Consider the following 22,325-nt stretch of genomic DNA (forward strand, 5'->3'; position numbering starts at 1 on the left):
ACAGCCACAGATCAGCTCACTTCAATTTTCTTTCTGATCCTTTGACATGTGTATGGGCAGTATCTAGAATCACGTTGACAAATTACATCGTGGATGCAAAAATAATTTTCAATTGACTATGTCTTAGGATATGGGTTCACGCGAACCCATACTCCTCTCTAAACCATGTACAACAATGTTACATCACTTCAAAATTACTTAAATATATCTGCAAGCACCTATGCTCAAAGACTCCTATGGTGCAATAATTATTGAGTGCACCTCTACGAGTGAAATTGGCGGTTCAAATCTCACATTTCAGCACGGAGTATAAATATATTCATTAAAATCACAAATTTTTTAAAAAGAATATAATTTTGAACCTTTAATTTCAAAAGTATAGTAGGTTCATGGTAAGAGACTAAAGCTAAACACGTCAAATATAAATTCTAGATCCACCTTTTCACAATAATGCACCCGTCCTCTTGAAATCCTGGATCCACCTCTGCTTCATTATAGTAGTTTGTTTAAGCGATGAAAATAAAAGTATAGTCGTTTCAGCTAGTTCGCATCCACGTAGTTATTAGTCAGCTGATTAACAGAGTAAGTTGAGAAATATTGTCTTCCAAAAAATAAATTCTCCTACAAGTTTTATCAAAACTATGATAAGGGACGTGATATGGTGAATATGGTGCATGCTAATATGACTTTTAACCTCCATGATAATCCTTGTCCCAATGTGCCAAACTGAGATAATCTTCATCAACATCTCCAGAATAACCATTCGATTCTTACCCTCCACACAATAGAAAGAAAAGAAATTGAATGAAATGCTGGTAGAAGGATATACGTTTGGAATACATTGCTCCTCCACATTTTGAAGAGGCAAATAGTATCAATCCAAAATACTGATATCATGGAATAACTTTCCCTTAATCTCATATGAGTATCTGTTCTTACACCCGTTGTGGAGTGTAGGATAGTGAACTGAACTGTACAAAATGATCTAAATGCTACAATGTGTACTTTGCCAGTTTGTCAACTTCTTCACAGTCTCCCATCAAAACAAAACCAATAACTTTCCTTCCCATTCCACCAAGAAGGAAGAAAAAAGCATAGACGTTTATATGGCAGGTACAAAATATGAGCTAAAAGCACAAAGGATTTTCTATCGTTAAATCCCAAGTGAAAATGTTTTGGGAGAAATGACTCAAAAAACTGTATCCTCACCGCTAAACTTGTTAAAATCCATCATGTCACTTTTTGGCAGTGGAAGATGGGCTTGACGCCTCTTTGAATGCGGATGGGCAGAGATCACTTACCGCACAGATTGCACAACGTGGTCTTAAAGGAGTACATATGGTCTGTCCAAACCCTACCTGTTTTTAAGATCAATAGAACTATGTTAACTGGGCCAAAAAAAAGTGATTTGCAGGGGAACCTAAAAACAGAAATAGTTTAATATATAAAAGCTAATCGTCTACTTTGGTGTAACTATAGCAATAGTCTTCTGGATTCAGATGCTGAAAAGTTTCAACAAAGAAGAGATGTAGAGTCTTGAGATTGTTAGTTCCTCAACTTCCCACTTTTGTGGAATCAATTCAAGCAAATATGTTGAGCTTTTTGAGCTATCAAGATACATTCCCTAGTCAGACACCTTGTTCTATGTTCTATGAGCAGCACTCTTGTTAATGTCTATACGTGCTGCTTCGAAGAAACTTTCACCAAATACTGTGCATCCACTTACGTTGAGATAAGATGAAAAAGAACCATGCAAGAATCTCCACCAGTTTGGTAGCTTTGCATTACAACGATGGAGAATTTATATAAGTAGCTATAATTTATGCCAGCAATGAAGATAGATCGTGTACATACCAAGAGAGGATTGATAGGCACCCATTCTTCCTTCGGAAGCCAAAGCTGCAAGGACTCCCTAGTCTCCTCAGGGGTTCTAGTTTCCTAACGAAGAGAAAACAAGTAGGAAATTAAACATTCATGCAATGAATTATGATATGATTAAATAATTGATAGATCCTTTAATACCATTTTGGAAGGCAACTTAAGTTTTGGATCCCCTCTTTCAGACTCGCCATAGACATTCAGTTTTTTTTGTCCTAGTTGTACTGGTCTAATAGAGGACGGCCAAGTAAAAGTAAAGAAAAGAACTAAGGGGAAAAAGACTAAATTTGTCCAGCCAGAGCATGTGATCCTTGTAGGGCGTACAACAAGGGAGAATGAAGTCTCTGCAACAATTTCTTTATCTCTCCACTTACTGGTCACGTCAAATTCATTGCTATCATTATTTCTTACAACAGGCTCCGCATGTTTCTACGTCCTGTTTTCATGAATCTGAATCTAACCATTCAATTTTACACTTTTCCTTTAATTGCAAGATCATCCCTTGAATTAGGTCACTTTTCATATTCTGCATTAGGTGAAGCAATTGCAAGTCAAACCAATCAAATCTTTTATGCTTTATGCTGTTATCGATCAAATTTGTTGAATAACTTTCGTTCAATGGTCGTGTTGGAGGAACTAAACTTATCCATCTTGCTTGGAGTATGCTTTGTTGAACATTAAGAGAAATTCAACTGTTTCTCAACAAGATTTAATTCTTATACCAGGCCTAAAATGTAGTTGGCCACAATTATTATATCCCAGAATGGTTAAACCAGTGCTCAAACCCCACACCATAAGTCTGCTATTTAAAGGTAATCCATAATTATGGAAAGCTAAAGCAAGGCAAAAGTTTAAAGGTTCTTCTACTTTTCTTTTTTAATTGGGACTTCCATATATTTTATGCTTTCCTCAACCCATATGAATTTTTAGTCAAAGTTGGAAAAAAGTAGCGTCCATAAAGTGAGAATCACAGAGACCTGAGACATTAGATGTACTCTTTGTCAGATGTAAATCAAGAGTACCTGCTTTGTTCCGGGACGTGATACCCATCCAAGCCGATTGCAAATTCGATGCACATGAGTATCTACACATATCCCTTGAACGTTGTTCCATGCAACATTCATAACCTAAAGGGAAATACATCCAACTGGTTTACAAGTGAGGATGACAAGGGAATAGGGAAAAACATAACTTCCTTACTAGATGAGCCATCTTGGGACCAATTCCTGGGAGTAGAAGCAATTCCTCCAGAGAACTAGGAACGTCCCCGTCATACTTTGAAAGACAAATTTTTGCTATCTTTTTCAGGTTGCTAGCCTTTCTCGTGTAAAAGCCCACCTGAAAGGGAAAAAGTGCATACATTACCAATCAATGTTCAGAAAACTCTCGAACATGTTGATATAAAGGACAATGCTGAATGTTTTCTTAATTTTTTCTAGCATTTCAGCTAATCCAGGTCTAGCAAAAGCAATACAGTATGCAAGTAATTGGTGTAAAAGGAGGCCTACCGGATATATCAAACTCTTGATGGTTTCTTCATTTGCTGTGTCAATGGCATCTGGAGCAAGCAAGCCATTTTGCAGGAGACGCTGGATAGCTCCTGTATGATAATAAGGCCTTAATGAATGCAAAAAAAATAACATAATTACAGATTATTTGAACCAGACCTAGGTCTAACGAAAACTATGTAATTTAGTAATGACACCACATGATAATTTAGCACTTCAACTCAAAAATCATGTATCTCATTCATAGCAACTGTTTTTCCATCCTATATTTAATACTTATTTCAAACCTGAACTTATAGAAAGGCCTCTATTTGCACAGGTTTTAGGAATTTTCAAGTTACAAATGGAGATTTGACAGAAAAGTTCACTATACATGGTTGCGGGATATCAGCAAAGATCTTTTTTGCCATAATCAACAGAGAAAACAAGACTCTTGAAATAAAATAAAGAAACATAAAAAGGAAAGGCAGGAATGCTGAAATTTAGGGGAAGACGCTTTTTTAAGACTGCTGGAGCAAAATGGGGTAAGATGACGAAGACAAGGACAAAGACAATGACAAATTTTTTGATTTTAAGATGTAATAATCAGTAGAAAACCAAATATCTTAGACAATCAAATTCAAACATCAGGCACAATATAACTAGGATTGGCAACATCAGAGTTGAGTACAGCATCAGTAAGAGAGCTTTCAAATAAAAGATTAGAAACTTTAGAACTTGCCATGATTAACTTGATCTTTGGTCTGGCTTGACAAGAGTGATGATACTAGGACCGCAAATCTTCTTTCCTGATGAAAACATTAAGTGACAAAATTAGCAACAAAGTCAAGATCGGGCATCCAGAAGTCATCAATAATTCAAAAATTCTCCACCAAAGAGTCAGCAACGGATACAATCTCCGAAACTTGAATGGACGTAAAGCCAATTCTCAGTCAACAACTAGAAGAGTTTATTGTTAAACGCATCTAAGAGCCTGTTGCTGAAAAACAGTTTATTAATAATAGCTTCCTAAAGAAGGCAAAACACTGAATCAGCAGGATATTAGTTGAACACCTAAATTCACATAACAAGATAAAAGGATAACATCCAATAATTGTATGTTTTGATGAACTTCTTTCACCAAAAATGTTTTGCCTTCGCCCTTTTCCAGAGTAAAATAGTTCCTTTTTGAGGTAAAATACATGGATACTCTTCTACATTGCCGAAATCATGCACCTCTTCTCCTGCTCAGGAATTTAATTCCATGGCACACGTGTCACCTAAAGTTCTGACATTAGTTAGTCAAAAGGAGGCTAGAGATTGCTAATTTCACATGAAAAAGGTACCACTACACCCTTTTTAGTGTAACTTCTACTCTTTTCCTTGTCCTTTTCATTCTTACCTCTACAGAATAACATTGTTTCTATCCTCATTATAGGTGTTATCTTCTTTTGTAAAGCCATTTCAGCTGCTACTGCGTGCTGCTATACATATATATAAAAGGAAGAATTATCTTTCGGAGAACACATTGTTTCTTTGCCTGAGTTATCATTTGATCTGTAGTAATCTGTAGTGAGTCGTTCAAGGGTCTAGGAGTCATTCTAGAACTTTCTTTCTTTACACCATCACAATATGCTTTTGAGTTCAATTAGTGCACAATAAGTATCACCTTGGCAGGAAGAGAACTCCCAGCTTTCTCACAACCCATGGAGTCTACAGGTGCATCCTCAGAGGATCTCATCTTGCGGATTCCTTCAAGAACTTTTTCCCAGTTCAGAGGCGGTCGTACTGAATCAGAGAAACTGACGCTTTTGATTTCTGTCCTTCAAAAGACCTTAGCTAAATGATATGGTTAAACAAGACAAAGTGCCCATTGGCTCAACACAATGTACAGTTGCGAATAAGGATGCTTTTAAGTCCTTTTTATTTCAAACGAACTAGTGTAAGTTATAAACCAAAAAAACTCTTGCTATTAGCAAACCGCGACAAGACATAATAAACAGAATTCTATTAAAGCATCAAAATAAATCTCATTAATTCTAGACTGAGGCCAATTCTATTTTTTCGTGTCTAGAAAAATGAATTGGAGCTAAGAACTCTTCCCTTTTCTTCTTTATTCACTTTGGTAGTACAAGTATTACATCTTCATACCTTATCCAAAAAAGAAAAAAACATCTTCATATTACAAATTTCTATTCTACGTGTCAATTGAGGTCGTCAGTTCTGAATATTAAAAGTAATGAAACCAATGAATGACATAATATTGCTTATCCCTTAAATTGGACTCTTCTACTAGAAGTTAAAGCCATTCACCATCTGATTTGACAAGCTAGTTCGCGGAGAAATAGTTCCGCGGTTTTAACTATACAGACTTGAGCTTTTGACCAACCAAACAGCCATTTGGACGATATATAATTCATGTTTAGTTGGGTTTTCAAAGTTTTATAGATTTGTGAGTTTTGTTTCAACAAAAGTAGATTATCTTCAGGCTTATAGTTGTGAATGTGATATTAGGTTAGAGGTAAGATCTGTTTAAAATTTTGATCCTAGAGATGGAGGTCTGTTACATCCAAAAATACCACTTTGCAGTGACATGAAGGAACGGAGATTAGAGGAGGTTCTCCATTTCAGATTTGAGATTGAGTTGTACGATCTTTTGAACCTTTAGCTAAGTAGGAGAAGGATTTCTTGTAGATTTAACACTTATCCCCCTTAGCTGGCAGGTTCGTTCCTTTTCTTTAAGTGCATATTTGTATTACCTCCTAAACCTCATTTTTCACAATTCTTGACAGTTATAATCTATCATCTCTTTCGACCGTCATCCAAAGCTCATCAGCATAACCAATGATGCATATCCGAAGAGACAAGGCTAAAGACGTCTCTAAATTTATTCCTGCTTCAGAAACAATAATGGAAACCTCTGGATTACCTCATTTACCTTTTTGTGTCAACTGGGATAGAGCTTTTTCTCCAGTCAAATGCACAGTTTCGGCAGGTGCTGCACAACGTAAAGAATGATTGGCAAAACAGATGATAAACGAGGAAATTGGGAAGCCCAAATGCCGATAGGAAAGCAAAAGCAGAGATGCAGAGGTGACTGAAAGCTTGTAACAGTGACAGAGTTCTACACATTGAAACTTTATACAAACATGAAAAAGAGAAATGGCAATAACATCGAAATTCAACCTTCAAAATTTTATCCCCCTATCAAATCCAAAAAATGGCCCTTTTCACTAGCTCACAAAACACGTGCTTATACTTTCATCCTTTATTTTTTCTTTATGAGTGAGCAAGCACATACTTTCTATCTTAGAAACTAGGTAATTATTAGTCAGGAAATGATCGGTGTTTTAAAGGCTGTCATATGTGCCATTGAAAAGCCACATCTACAGATCTTCTATTACTAATAAGCTTTTGATAACATGACTTGCAAACACTAGGTCGTGTACTTCCTCTCTTATCTCTCTTCAACACTCTAATTCTTTGCACAATGCAATTTCAACTCGCTCTTCTATACAACTTAATTTTTACATGCCTTAAAATGCTTTTCCTTTCATTTCAGATCACCTTGGAAGTCAAAGTGCTAAGTCAGTTCCTCACTATTAATATGTCTATGTAAAAAAGAAAAGATATCCAACGGGTCATAAAGATTCCATCGCATTAATTACTTCAATTAGTCATCTCCTATCACTTTTGTTGCTTTTCCATTGATATCTTTTCTAACTTATCCTTCTTTTTTAACTTCCAAGAGTTAGTTCATGTCAATTCATGCGATCTTTTTGGTCTCACTAACTCAAACTTGAAAGAAATTTGCTCCTCGAGTCAATAAACAAGTACACCCTCTCACTTTTCTATTTAGCACTAGCTAACTACATAACTTGGATATTCTGTATTTTTTCCTTTTCTTTTCAACAATCACTCTATCTAATTAACAGTATTTCTAAAGTTGTATCTTTTTAGTGTTCTTGTACTCGAATAAAAACTTATACAAAATCATGTTCAAACTTCATTGTTTAATCTTATGATAAGAAACTTCATTGTCTAATCATGCAAAATTTTTATCCAATTGCATTCATTTATTTCATCAAAAACTATATAATTGATAAGAATAACTATGGAGTCAAAATAAAGACTCGAGACTTACTTGACTGAGAATACATATCGTCCTTAACGTAGGAAAAATCCTCTATATCAGGCAGTTTAACAAACTGCAAAATTCAAAAAGAAAATTAGAAAGTTGTTCTTTTTCCTTTATGTCACTGAAAACTAAATGATCAAATTACCTTCAAAAGCTCATAAGTAATTGAGTTTTGAAAAGTCTATTCCCTCTATTGATGCACTTAATTACAACTATTTCAAGCCAAAAGTAATAAAGATATAGGAGTAACATAATAAAGATATAGGAGTAACATAATAAAGATATAGGAGTAACATACTTTTTTACCAGAAGATTCTTCCTTGACCTCTTTGTCCATAACTTCCAGAGTCTTTTTCACTCTCTTTTTCCGTACGAAAACACGAAATTCAGGAACGGAGCTACCACCTGAGCCTTCAGAACCTGCACATAAAACTTAATAATAGTATTACTTAAATTTCCAACTATGGTTGAAATCTCCCCCACCCCTCAATCAATTTACTCCTATTATTTGTATATTTCAATGTGAACGTCTATCTTTTCAAAAGTAAAGTTATTAATACTGGGAATGCTTTGAAAAGTCGAGTATTTCTTTTTATTTTTTGACTGACCTGGATTTTTATCAAAGGGGGTTTCTCGCTTGAAGGAGCTTCGGTTTCGTGGCATTTTGGCGGAGGAAATGGTTTGAATCCGAAGAGGGACAAATAAGGGAAGAAGTGCAGTGTTTCTCAGAAGACAGAGAGGCATTTTGACTAAAACCAAACTATGGGGGTGCTTCTTGGTTTTCGGACCCTTCTCCAAAAGTGAAAATAAGGTAGCAGAAGCATAATTGTTGTTGTTCCAATTCCAGTCCCTTGATTATTATTTAGTAGAAGATTTAGGGTCTCTTTGTAAAGCCTTAATTGGAATTGGTATAATTACTACTGTAGTAATTACATAACCTAGTAACTACAAAGTATTATAATTATAAGGACCTATTTGTTTGTCATAGTATAATTATAAGTTTATTGTTTGGTTGCACAAGTGTAATTACACAATTAGATTAAATTTTAAATGAAGTAATTATCAAAACTTAAAAGTTAATATAATAAATATATGCCTATAAATGATTTTTTATAAGTATAAAAAAGAGAATATTTTTGGTATTTAAGATGTATATTTTTTCGTGAATATATATTAATTAATAATCATATATTTATAACTAATATTGCAAAAATAATTTATATATTTTTCAAATTAATAATATTGGTTTAGTTACTTACAAAAACAAAAACATATATTTTGGAAGAATATCATGAAATGCATGTTTGATAAAATAAATTAATATTTATAAATATAATATCATAACATTATTCAAATTTTTAACAAAACTAATCTATCAATTCTAACTAATAAATGAACAACATACAATGTGGGTCAATGCTACTAAAACAAGTAAATTAGAACCAAGAATATAATACAATTTCAAAATCCTTCAAAAAAAATAGTTTAACATATGTCAAATTCCAACATAACTTATGATTAGGAAACATAATAAGTCTATAACCACATTCAACAACGAAATTCTACTTTAATTGCATCACTCATTATATACCAAGTTTGTTAATGACTCATTATTTCTAATATTAGGAGGTGTAGTTTTAAAAACTAGAATAATAAAACAAATAAGAAATAAAATATAAGCAATTACATGGAATCACAAAGAAGTAAAGATTGAGAAATAAAAAATAAATAATGAACAAAAAAAATTAAAATTTCAAAAGAAATTAAAAAGAAAAAATTATAATAATAGAAATAAAAAGTTATAAAGAAAATAAATTAAAATAAAAACAAAAAGGAAAGAAATTAAAAAGTAACCTTGTAATTACACAGTGTAATTACCATTAATTCCCACCTCCCTCTTGAGAATTGGAGAGTGTAATTGACTCCTCCAATTACACCCAATTCCATGCTGACCAAGTAATTAATTGGCCAGACAAACATGTCAAACTGTGCAATTACACCCAAATCCAATTCCTAGGTGGCTTTTCAAACAGGCTCTTAATGTGAGTTTAACTTTCAACCAAAAATTATACTATGTACTACTTTTAAGAGTCCGTTTGGCCAAGCTTTTGGAAGGCTAAAAATACTTTTTTTCCTCCAATTTTTTTTTAGAAATTTAAGTTGTTTGGCCAAGTAGGAGAAGTACTTTTGGCCAGCAGCCGAAGTAGTTTTTTTTCTGATTTTGGAAAGAAGAAGAAAATTCTAGCTTCTTCCAAGAAGCAGAAGCAGAAATTAATTTGTTCAAGAAAAACTGTAGACAATAAACTGCGTCAAGAAAATATTCGAGATTAAAAAATATTGCAACAATTGTAGTATTTTATTTCAAACAAGATGAGTGTTACAATCTCTATGAATCCTCCGATTCTTCTTTCCAATAGTAAATAAAAGAGCATTTGAACTTAATCTTGAATTTTATTTTATTTTTAGTCCAAGTGCTTGAGTTTTGATCTTAATCTTGACGTATTTTTAATCAAAGGGCTTGCAGCTTGTTCTTGAATCTTCGTATTGATCTTTTAATCCTTAGAACACTTGAATGCTTGTAGCTTTTAGAGAGATATGCAACGTTTGATCCACAAGCTCTCTTTTGATTTTTGTTATAACTTTCGGTGTCTTTTCTGAGTTATGAAGACCCCTATTTATAACTGTGGGAGAGAAGAGTTGCGATGAGAACAAACTCTTTTCGACCAATCAAATTGAAGCGTGACAAAACCGCATTTGATTGGCCAAAACATGTCACTTGCACATATGGCACGATTTCACTGGCCTTTTAATTCGACTTGGCATGCTTTGTCATTTCGACATGTGGCATGATCTTATTGGCTCTTTTCCATTTGGCTTGGCATGCCCTGTCATTTGACACGTAGCGACAAGCTGGGCCTCTAAGATAATATGACTTCCTGTACTAAATAAAGTGGGCCATCATTTATAACCCAATTAAATAGGCTAGCCCAACCCATTTGGACATATTCATTAAATCCATATTTATTGAATTTAAATAATTACTCTAATTATATTAGTCCATAGAATTTTTCTTGGACCAAAATATATTTAATTTAAGATTAAATTCAAATTTCTTATGGATTTAAATTTAATCAAATTTTAATTGCCTACAAATGCCCCTACTTCAAGGCTTGTTGAGGTGTAGCCTTACCGGATTTCGAAGATAAGACTTGAAGTACTCATGCTTGAATACTCGTATAAGAGCTTATACATTTGCAAAGTTAATAAACCCCACAACACTGTTGACCTTCGAGGGATAATATGCTTACTTGAAGTATTAAAGCACTTGTCATATAAAATATTTCTAAAGTCAAAGTGTTGGATCTTTCCAATTCTTCTCACGTGAGTCCAGTAAATTAAGAATCTTTAAATATGCACACCATAAAATTGTGAAGGGATAAAAGTTATTTGTTGCATGTGTCACATGCTAATAGTGTGTATACGTGAGTCCATTGGGGACTTTGGACGAAAAGACAGAACGAAAATCCCGCAAAACGTGATAAACTTCCCCAATTTTAGCTGGATTACAGAATTTGACTAACAACCGCTTTGCTAGCCCAATTTCACTGGGAATGGTAAATGTACTTTGACTCTACTTAGGAGATAACTGCACAGTCCCACATCGAGAATTTATTCTCGATAGTCTCTTTGACAATCTATAAATAGATGTACGCTCTTCCTTTATTGAACATCAATTTATGGTGTTTGCAAGTTGTTCGAGTAGGCCTTTGGCGCTTGAAAGAATTGAAGGTAATTTCTTCTTTATTTCTCGTGTTTTTTTTATTAAGTTGTCTCTTTTTTTTAGACAATGTAAGTAACTTCGTCAAACTATGAAGTACTTTAAGAGTTCGAGATGAAGATAAGTTTGCGACGAAGACCTTTAAAATTTATGGCGAAGACCCATAAAAATTGGCGCAAAGATCCTTAAAATCTCGTAGTCAAGATCTTTAAAGGTTCACACTGAAGACCTTTAGAAGTTCATGGTGAAGACTTTTAAAAGCACGTGATGAAGACCTTTAAAAACTTATTGCGAAGACCATTAAAAGCTCGTGGTAGAAATCTTTAAAAGTCGGCAATGATGACCCTTTAAAGTTCACAACGAGCACCTTGAAAAGTTCAAGGCGAGCACCTTTAAAAGTTCGAAACATACGACTTTTAAAAGTTCGAAATGAAAATCTTAAAAATTCAAATGCCTTTAAAAGTTCGAGACGAACACCTTTAAAATTTCGCAACGAAAATCTAAAAAAAAAGTTTGACACGAACATACTTTTTTTTTTACGTATGAGGCAAACTTATACATGCTCTTTAAAGATCATTATTGTTACTCTGCACTTTGGACTTAGGTACTAAATTTTTTTTTCATGCAGCTTGAACATGGTTTACTTAAGAGACTTCGCATCCTCTTCCTCCACGTCCAAGTATCTTGTAATTTCAGAGCACAGAGATAGTATAATGGAGACCAGATTGCTAGTTGATACATGATAACTGTGATTTCTACATGTTTTATACCAATTCTTACCTAAGCTTTGTGCATTAACTACCATAAATTAGTCCCAATATGCTTACAAGTTGCGTTTGATTGCAGGTTTGAGCAACAAGATGACAAATACTAAAGATCGGCTCAAAAAGGAGTGAAATCTGCCAAGTGTCAAAAAACAACAAAAGGGGGGAACAAAATGACCTGTGCGGTCCGCACTGTTTTGTCACGCGGCCGCACAAGAGAGTTCAGAGGCTGGGCATTTTCAAGGTCAACCTGTGCGGTCCGCACTGTTTTGCCACGCGGCCACACAGAAAAGTTCAGAGGCCATGCCATTTTTAAGTCAAGCTGCGCAGTTCGCGCTCCTTTTCACGCGGTCTGCGCCCCTTTTCTTGCGGTCCGCGCCTAAGAGTGTCAGAGACTCAATCATTCAAGGCAAAAGCCCACGCGGCCGCACACCTAATCAGTGCGGTCCGCGTGGATGAAGTTCATGCGGTCGCGCGTCACTTTTGTGCGGTCCGCGTCCTCAGTGCCAGAAGCAAGATATGAAGACCCAAAACCCTCCGCGGTCGTGCGTCATTTGTGCGCGGTCCGCGCCAGACCCTCAGGGGTATTTTTGTCCGGTTTTTCCTGTGTAGTATAAATAGAACATTTTACTTTTTAGGAGCAGTTTTTTTAGTTTTGGTTTTTTATCAGATAGGAGCTGAACTCGTGACTACATGGTTTTAGCCTATTTTGGGCAATATCTTCTAGTATTAACGCGGATTTGAGTAGATTAATATTGTAATTAATTATTATGTCAATTTCATCTACTATTTCTTCAATTTCTGTTTCTATTATGGCTAGCTAAACCCATTAGCTAGGGTTGTGGCTCAACCCTAGTGTGGATAATTAATGGGTGTGATTGTTTAGTGCATGAATGATGTTGGGTATTTGTTATTTGGATTAATCTTATGTTTTCATTAAGATTTGGTGGTTGCAAACACTAAGTCTAGCTTAGTGAGTCTTGACTCTTCTTGAGAAAGAGAGTCTATGACCCCAAGATTAATTCCAACAAGGAATTGGGATGGACCCATGAGAATGGTAGCCCCAATTAACGGGTTAAACCTCGAGAGAGTAATTACCCAACTTGAACCATGAGTTGCTTGGGAAAATTGGCCTACCCAATTGGTCTCGAGAGAGTCAATTGAGCAAAATCACTCTCTCTACCGAGAGGTGTGAGAGTGGGTGCAAAAGTGCAACAGTTATAGTATAAGTCTCATATTCATCATTCTTGCATTAGGAATCTCTACCCGTTAGTTGACCACCTAGATGCATGCCACGACCCTAGTGTCTTTCTCTATATTGCATATAACTTAGAATTAATATCTTAGCATAACTTAGCTTTAAATTTGTAGTTGTTATATTGTATTTGATAGTCAAAAGAAAACCAAAAATGTTAGAAGATTAATTAGGAGCTAAAACATAGTCCTAGACCATACAAACACTCAACTCCAAATTGAAGCTCCCTGTGGAAAATCGACCGGGGAACTTTCAAATCACAAATGTTATGCTGACCTTGCTCGAGCAAAGAGGTTATTTCACGAGTGCCTCCGATCAAAACGCCTACAAGCACTTGAAGGGGTTCGTGGATACATGTTAGGGTAGCAAGCAGACAAACGTGTCCGAGGATGCGTTGAGATTGAGGCTTTTCCCGTTTTCTCTTCGAGGTAAAGCATTGGATTGGTTAGAAAGGCTCCCCAATCATTCTATTACAACATGGGATGAACTGGCGGACAAATTTATTGCCAAGTTCTTCTCTCCAAGTTATATGTCAGCTCTTCGGGATGAAATTCTAACTTTCAAACAAGAGCCAACGGAACCTTTGCATGAGATATGGGAAAGATATAGAACAATGGTGAAAGAGTGCCCTAATAATGACATGACTGAGGCTATGATTCAACAAACCTTTTATCGGGGCATCAACACCACAAATCAATGCATTGTGAACCAATTGGCCGGAGGGAATTTTATGAAACTTTCTTACCAAGAGGCATGTGATGTACTTGATGAAATGGCCGACACCTCTTCGGCATGGCAAAGCCGAGCAAACGTGCCCCAAGGTGACCCCACAATCATCCATTTACACAAGGAATTGCACGATCATGGCCAAGCTATAGCCGAGCTTACCACAACTATGAATCAATTGGCAAAGCCGCAATTGCAACAAGTCCAAAACCCGCGCCAAGTCAACGCAATGGAATGTGTTTCTATGTTGAAAAGGAGGCAAAGAGGACAACAACCTCAAGGTAATTGTGAACAATATGACAACAACAATGATGGTAGTGGATATTCGAATGAAGGTTTTGATGACCAAAGTGAGGAAGTCCAATATGTCAACAACTACCAAGGGAATAGAGGTAATCAAGGGAATTAACAATGGAGACCCCAAGGTAATTGGGGCAATCAACAAGGTGGAAATTGGAATTACAACAACAATCAAGGATGCAATTGGGGGAACAATAATTCGGGGAATCAAGGTAATTGGAACGGTAACAACAATTGGAACAACAACAATGGTGGTCAAGGTGGTTGGAATAACAATGGTGGACAAGGTAATAGGGGGCAAGGCTTTCAAAGGCCCCTAATGTATCAACAACCCAATAACCCGCCTCCGTTTCAATATCAAGGGTCGAGTTCGTCGGGCAATGACATGGGTCGAATAGAGAGCATGTTCGAGCAAATGATGAAAAAGAGCCAAGATTCCGAGGCCCAATTAGCTTCGCATAACACATCTATCCGGAACTTGGAAGTGCAATTAGGCCAAATCTCTCAGTCTTTAAATACTCTCCCAAAGGGTGCTCTACCAAGTGTTACGGTAGGAAACCCCAAGGGTGGGCACAATAATCATGTGATGGCAGTGACAACGCGAAGTGGAAAAGGCGGTGATGTGCATGCCTCAAGAGGAAACCAAGTTCCGGTAGATGAAGATGAGTTGCAAAATGATGAGATCTCGTTGGTAGTTGAGGATGTTGTTGAACCAAGTGCAAATAATGATGTGAGAATTGAAATTGATGAGGGTGAGGAGGAGACTCAAGAGGCCGTGAACCCGTCTAGGGAACACGTCATTGATATGCCCGAACAGGTGGTGCCAAAAGCCAAGGCACCCTTGCCTAGACCTCCTCCGCTCTATGCTCAACGGTTGGCCAAGCAAAAGGGTGACAAACAATTTAAGAAATTCATTGAAATGATGAAGAGTTTGACTATCAACGTGCCTTTGGTGGAGGCACTCGAGCAAATGCCGGGATACGCAAAGTTCATGAAAGATTTAGTCACAAAAAGGAGATCAATGGAGTGTGAGACAATCAAGATGACCCATCAAGTGAGTGCAATTGTGCATTCTATGGCTCCGAAACTTGAGGATCCCGGTGCATTCACTATCCCATGTACCATTGGAAGTGCCAACTTTGCAAAAGCCCTTTGTGACTTGGGAGCAAGTATCAATTTAATGTCATATTCGGCCTTCAAGACCTTGGGTATCAGACAACCTCGTCCAACTTCTATGAGACTTCAAATGGCGGACCGGTCAATGAAGTGGCCTTTGGGAATTATTGATGATGTCCTTGTTCGTGTTGATAAGTTCATATTGCCGGCCGATTTCGTGATCTTGGATTGCGAAGTGGATTTCGAGGTGCCTATCATTCTTGGGAGGCCCTTCCTAGCTACGGGGAATGCCTTGGTTGATGTGGAAGCGGGAGAATTGACCTTCCGTGTTGGTGATGAAAAGGTGGTGTTCCACGTATACAAATCAATGAGGCAACCAAATAGCACAGATGTGTGCTCGTTTGTTGACATTGTCACGGCGGTGATAGTGGATGACACAAACGCAATGACAAATGTTGAGGACCCACTTGAGGTCGTGCTATTGAACATGGATGTTGATTTGATGCTAAAAAGGTGGAGTGTGTGAAGGCATTACATGGCATGGGCTCGTATTCTTATGAATCGAGAAAGTTATCTCTTGATCTTGAAAACAGCAAGACTCCACCCACCAAGCCATCTATTGAGGAGCCACCAGTGTTGGAGTTGAAACCACTCCCTCCTCACCTCAGGTATGAATTTCTTGGTCCTAATTTCACTTTGCCGGTTATTCTTTCTTCTTTCTTGACTAACGTGCAGGTTGACTCCACTTTGGTGGTTCTTCAAAAGCGCAAGAGGGCGATTGGATGGACCTTGGCGGATATTCGGGGTATTAGCCCCGCGTTTTGCATGCACAATATAATATTGGAGGAGGATGTTAGGCCGTCTCTTGAACATCAAAGGAGACTCAATGAGGCCATGCAAGAGGTGGTCAAAAAGGCAGTCATCAAGTGGCTTGACGCCGGTGTGGTGTATCCAATTTCTGACAGTTCGTGGACTTCTCCGGTACAATGTGTGCCAAAGAATGGAGGAATGACGGTGGTGACCAATGACAACAATGAACTTATTCCGACTCGTACTGTGACGGGTTGGAGGGTATGCATACCGGAAGTTGAACAAGGTGACTAGAAAGGATCATTTCCCATTGCCGTTCTTGGACCAAATGCTTGATCGTCTTGCAGACCGGGCTTTCTATTGGTTTTTGGATGGGTATTCAGGCTATAACCAAATTCTCATTGCCTCGGAAGACCAAGAAAAGACAACCTTCACATGTCCTTATGGAACATTCGCCTTCTCTCGAATGCCATTTGGATTATGTAATGCACCGACGACCTTCCAACGATGTATGATGGCAATCTTCACCGACATGGTCGAGGACATATTGGAGGCCTTCATGGATGATTTTAGTGTGGTTGGGGACTCATTTGATGATTGCTTGCAAAACATGGACCGTGTGTTGGCCCGATGCGAAGACACAAACTTGGTTCTCAATTGGGAGAAATGCCATTTTATGGTAGAAGAAGGAATTGTGTTGGGTCACAAAATTTCAAAAAGAGGGATTGAGGTTGATAAGGCGAAATTGAGGTTATCTCAAGGCTCCCTCCCCCTACTTCTGTCAAAGGGGTGAGGAGTTTTCTTGGACACGCGGGTTTTTACCGAAGATTCATCAAAGACTTCTCTAAGGTAGTTAACCCGTTGTGTAAATTGCTAGAGAAAGATGCAAAATATGTGTTTGATGAGAAATGTATGGAGGCTTTCGAGCTTCTAAAGCAAAATTTGACGATTACCCCAATCATTACCGCACCAAATTGGAGCTTACCCTTTGAGCTCATGTGCGACGCTAGTGATGTTGCGGTGGGGGCGGTCTTGGGCCAAAGAATCAACAGAATGTTCCATCCGGTGTACTACGCAAGTAAGACAATGAATGAAGCTCAAAGGAACTACATGGTCACGAGAAGGAATTGCTTGCCATTGTTTTTGCCATAGAGAAGTTTCGCCCATACCTTATGGGGGCCAAAGTGATTATTCATACCGATCACACCGCCCTTAGGTACTTGATGACGAAGAAAGACTCAAAAGCGAGGTTAATGAGATGGGTGCTTCTTCTTCAAGAATTTGATTTGGAGATTGTTGATAGAAAGGGTAGTGAAAATCAAGTGGCGGACCACTTGTCTCGATTGGAGGAGGAAGGGAGGCCTTTGGACGACCTTGAGATAAATGATGCTTTTCCGGACGAACAACTCCTCTCGGTCTCAATGCTAGACATGCCATGGTTTGCCGATATTGCCAATTATCTTGTTACCGGTGTGATTCCGTATGAGCTCTCTTCTAACCAAAGGAAGAAACTCAAGCGGGATTGTTTGGACTACTATTGAGATGAGCCGTATCTTTTCAAAATTTGCACCGATGGCGTAATTCGCCTGTGTGTTCCCGAAGAAGAGCAATTGAGTATTGTGGAAGCTTGTCACTCTTCGCCCTATGGTGGACATCATGGCGGGACGAGGACGACGTCTAAAGTGTTGAGTTGTGGTTTCTATTGGCCTTCTTTGTTCAAGGATGCCGGTGACTTTGTGAAAAGATGTGATGAATGCCAACGTGCCGGAGGGATTTTGAAGAAAGATGAGATGCCCCTTAACACGATTCTAGAGGTTGACATTTTTTATGTTTGGGGGATAGACTTTATGGGACCATTCGTAAGTTCTTGTGGCAACACCTACATCTTGGTAGTAATTGATTATGTGTCGAAATGGGTTGAGGCCATAGCTTTGCCAAATAATGAAGCTCGAAGTGTGGTGGCGTTCTTGAAAAAGAGTATCTTCACGAGGTTTGGCACTCCACGTGCTATCATCAGTGACGGGGGTTCTCATTTTTGCAACCGGGTTTTTGACTCTTTGCTAGCCAAGTATGGGGTAAATCACAAGGTGACCACTCCTTATCATCCTCAAGCGAGTGGTCAAGTTGAGGTGTCCAACCGTGAGATCAAGAGTATTTTGTCCAAGACTGTCAATGCAAATAGGACTGACTGGTCGAAGAAATTGGATGATGCTTTTTGGGCTTATCGTATAGCTTTCAAGACTCCGATTGGTATGTCTCCGTATCGGTTGGTGTTTGGGAAGGCTTGTCATCTTCCGGTAGAATTGGAATATAAGGATATGTGGGCCCTGAAAAAGTTGAACTTAGAATGGGATGTCGCGACAAATCTCCAGGTTGAGCAATTGAATGAACTTGATGAATTTAGGTTTCATGCTTACTACAGCTCGTCCTTGTATAAGGGCAAGATGAAGTACCTTCACGACAAGTATGCCCGAGGGAAGGAATTCAAAGTTGGTGACATGGTTCTTCTTTTCAACTCCCGGTTGAGGTTATTTCCGGGCAAGCTGAAGTCTAAGTGGAGCGGCCCATTTGAAGTGGTTGGTGTAACTCCCTTTGGTGCCATTGATCTCAAAAATAAGAATGGTGAAGTTTTCCGAGTCAATGGGCATCGTGTCAAGCACTATTTGGGAAAGGTTGACGACAACCACGTGGTGGCACTCATTCATTTGAAATGACTGTGATAGTAACACGCGTCGTGCCGCGACGTAAAATCAGGCGCTTCTTGGGAGGCAACCCATGTCTTTTTCTTTTTCTTTGTTTTTCTATTGAAGAGTAGGATTTTTGAGCTGATAATTTGTGAAGTGTTGCAGGGATAATGTTGAACCAGTGCAGGGCAAATGTGCAAAAAAAAATGGCCAGTCTCTGAATATAGCCTACGCGGCCGTGCAACAAAATAGTGCGATCCGCGTAGGTGTAAGCAACTGAAAGGCTGAGACCCAGAAGACCCAGCGCGGCCGCATGACATTTTTGTGCGGTCCGCGCTGGAGGACCAAGAAGTATCAAGTCTCTGACAAAGTCCCACGCGGCCGCACACCAAAACAGTGCGGTCCGCGTGGATTGAACAACTAAAGTGAAAGATGCAAAATCCAGCGCGGTCTGCATCCATTTCTGTGCGGCCGCGCTGGTAGGTAGGTACTGGGTCCCAGGGTTTTTCTATAAATAGAGGCCTTGGGCCTCATTTTAACCTTTTCGCCAATTTTACACCTGAGATATAATTTTCACTGTTCATCAACATTAAGTGTGCACATCGTTGAAATCTCATTAATCCCTGGTAATAACTCTCATTCATTTTAATCATAGTCTAATTTTTGTCTTGTTTAATTGCTCTCCACTAGTGTAACTTCTTACTTTCGTCTTTTTCTTCTTAGTTTAACTGTTAGATTAGATTTTTTGTGTGTTTTTGTTTAATCATGGGCATGAAATCTTGTTAAATAACTGAGTAGGGACACTTAGGACCAAAGAAGGTGAACAAAAATTGGATTGATTTGAACAAACACCCGGCTCAGTTAAATTAGCCCTACACGGTCGCGCAACATTTGTGCGCGGTCCGCGTGACTCTAGTAAAGAGATGATGAACCTCTCTACGCGGACCGCGTACCACCTTTGTGCGGTCCGCATGAGCCCAGCGCGACCGCGGTCCAAAACAGTACGGACCGCATGTGAAGAGTTCAGAGAGGTCAACATTTTGGTATTTCACTTGCGCGGACCGCGTACCATTTCTGTGCGGTCTGTGCTGAACCAACGCGACCGCGTACCATTTCTGTGCGGACCGCGTCGGTTTATTCAGAGAGGTATGTGTTGGTGTCAGTATACTGCACGGACCGCGTGCCTTTTGGTGCGGTCCGCGCCCCTCTGCCTGTGTAACTTTGTCTGCACTCTTTTCATTTAACTGAACTGTCTACTTCACCTTATGTGCTTCTACTAACAATGTTAGACATGTATTCCTTGCAGACAATGGTTCAAAAATGAGTGGCTAAAAAACAAGTGGGCAAAGAAATACAACCCGGGAGAGGTGGTTCCTCCCGAGGAAGGAAAAGCAGGCGGATTGTGAAACTCACTCCTCAAACCAGGGAACTGATAAAGAAAACCCGGAAGATAATCCGGGAAGCTGATAGAGCTGCATCTCATTCCACAGGGAGTAAGTATGCACCTTCACGGAGCATTACCTCGGAGTCTGCCTCCACCCACATGTCCACTTCATTCAGCTCCGTGATTCTCCTTCCCCGGATCATGATAATGTAGCCTCCTCCAAGAAGCCGGTTAATGTCATCTCGGACTCGTCTGATGAGTCTGTAGCAAGAGAAGAAGAGCAATACTCCACATCTCCCATAGCTTCATTATCAGGGGAGAGTGGAGGATATGCTGAGGGAGGTGAGCCACAGGTCGGGGGGATTGAGCGCACTAGAAAACCGGAGGCATGGGCAGACAGGTTTGTTAGTGAGGTTGCTTTCCACAGATTCCGGGAGTGGTGGCCAAAAAGGAAACCGATTCCGGAGAGGAAGTTCATAGATGCCGATCTTGTCCCTCTCAACCCTCATGTGCAAGTACAATTCCACACTAGAGAGGGTTGGGGCTTCTTCAAAGAACGTGTTGAAATGGCAAATGAGCATATGGTGAAAGAGTTCTATAGCAATGTTCACCATATAGTTCGGGACTCAAAAGTAACTAAAGTGAGGGACAAGATAGTGATGTTTGATGGCAAATCGTTGAATGAATTCCTGGGGTTCGTAGAAGAGGATGAATCGCAATATTTAGAAAAGCTAGCAATGAAAGAGGAGGTTCGTCCTTGGTTGGCCGAGCACTTGGCAGCCCCGGGTACAGTCCCAGTCTGGTTGAAAGCACAAGAAAAGATCTTTCAGAACACCCTGAACTTCGAAGCCAAAGGGTGGTTAACTTTCGTGTGTAGTCGACTTGACCCGTCTACACATGATCACTTCATTCCACTCCATCGTGCTGTCTTGGTAGCATCTATCATGGCGGGCTTCCCTCTGAATGTGGGTAATATTATGTCGAGAGTGATTTCTACAGTGGGTAATGAGACACAAACAAACTACCCCTTCCCGAATACACTCTCTTTGTACTTCAGAGAATTGAAGGTGAAGAAAAAGAAATATGATGTCAAGGTACCTCCGGTGGCCCCGTACTCATGGTATAGTCAGTTGGGTCCGGACAACCCGAAGAGGGGCAAGAAAAATGTGGCATCCACTTCCACCGCACCTGGCCAGTCTGAGGAGCCAGTGGTCATTGAGCAGCCCAGTGAGCCTTCCACCATTCCTGCTACGGATGAGGCATTGCCTCCAGGTCCATCGTCAGCAGCTGGTCCTTCTATTGCAGCTGAACTGATAGTTCCTTCATCAAAGACTCACCGGTTCACCGCAAACCAGCTCACCCATTCCTTTGCTAGTTTGAACAACTGGATGTCAGTTGCGACATCCAAGTTGTCTACATTGACCACTGTTGTACAGGCACATGGAGCGCCAACTACTGTTGAGATTCCTTCCTCCATTGAGGATGCATTGAAGAAGATCCTGGCTAACCAGGAAAAGATGATGGCGACGCAAGATGCCTTGACTAAGGCGGTTGGGGCACATGGCAAAGCATTGGAGAAATTGGCTCGGGAGCACAAGAAGCTGAGGAAGCAGAAGGCTTCCAAGGAGTCAGTGACACAGTTGAGAGTGGATGTGGACAAGCTCATGGAGGATCAGTTGCCACTTGATTTACTATTTGGGGACTCGGCTGTAGAGCCAGCAGCTGGACAGGTATAGGAGGAGGAGCAGAGGCCGAGGAAGAATAGGAAACTCCCTAGCACTAAGGGAGTTGTGATTGAGGTAGCACCAGTTCAGGAGAGTCCCTCCACTGCCCCACTAGTTGATAAGTCAGTTCTTGAGCAGGCATCTGTCCCAGCAGCACAGCAGCAGCAGGTCGGAGACCAGTCTGAGGTCCCCACTAGTACAGAGGACTTAGGAGCCACTGACCAGCACAGGGTGACAGATGAGGCTTGAGGGGCCTTTCTATATCCTTTCTTTCATTTTTG

At 39.3% G+C, this 22,325-nt stretch overlaps 1 protein-coding gene across 2 annotated transcripts; it reads right to left on the reverse strand.

Moving 5' to 3' along the window:
* Positions 1–869: 869 nt before the first annotated feature.
* On the reverse strand, positions 870–8,330 carry LOC107814431 (endonuclease III homolog 1, chloroplastic). Of its 2 annotated transcripts, none has more exons than XM_016639844.2 (11): positions 8,112–8,330; positions 7,802–7,923; positions 7,510–7,573; positions 6,304–6,363; positions 5,035–5,153; positions 4,108–4,174; positions 3,387–3,478; positions 3,079–3,216; positions 2,901–3,005; positions 1,855–1,938; positions 870–1,358 (listed from the first exon to the last, which is right to left on the reverse strand). In XM_016639844.2, exons 1-11 carry the CDS (start codon positions 8,245–8,247, stop codon positions 1,236–1,238), a joined length of 1,110 nt encoding a protein of 369 aa, XP_016495330.1. In that variant the 5' UTR covers positions 8,248–8,330; the 3' UTR covers positions 870–1,235. The 2 variants fall into 2 exon arrangements, with proteins under 2 accessions (XP_016495330.1, XP_016495329.1); XM_016639843.2 differs by having other exon boundaries at positions 5,035–5,183.
* Positions 8,331–22,325: the final 13,995 nt, after the last annotated feature.

Source organism: Nicotiana tabacum, chromosome 8 (assembly GCF_000715075.1).
Source record: "Nicotiana tabacum cultivar K326 chromosome 8, ASM71507v2, whole genome shotgun sequence".
In the NCBI taxonomy this organism is placed as follows: Eukaryota; Viridiplantae; Streptophyta; class Magnoliopsida; order Solanales; family Solanaceae; genus Nicotiana; species Nicotiana tabacum.

What these genes read in the sequence shown, in the direction of transcription:
- LOC107814431 (XM_016639843.2), bottom strand. Translation starts at nt 8,247, where the DNA reads ATGCCTCTCTGTCTTCTGAGAAACACTGCACTTCTTCCCTTATTTGTC. An exon ending in AAGAATCTTCTGGTAAAAAA is followed by an intron (nt 7,574 to 7,801) that starts GTATGTTACTCC and finishes TGAATTTTGCAG; the next exon opens with TTTGTTAAACTGCCTGATAT. An exon ending in CAAAGATCAAGTTAATCATG is followed by an intron (nt 3,479 to 4,107) that starts GCAAGTTCTAAA and finishes ATTATCATACAG; the next exon opens with GAGCTATCCAGCGTCTCCTG.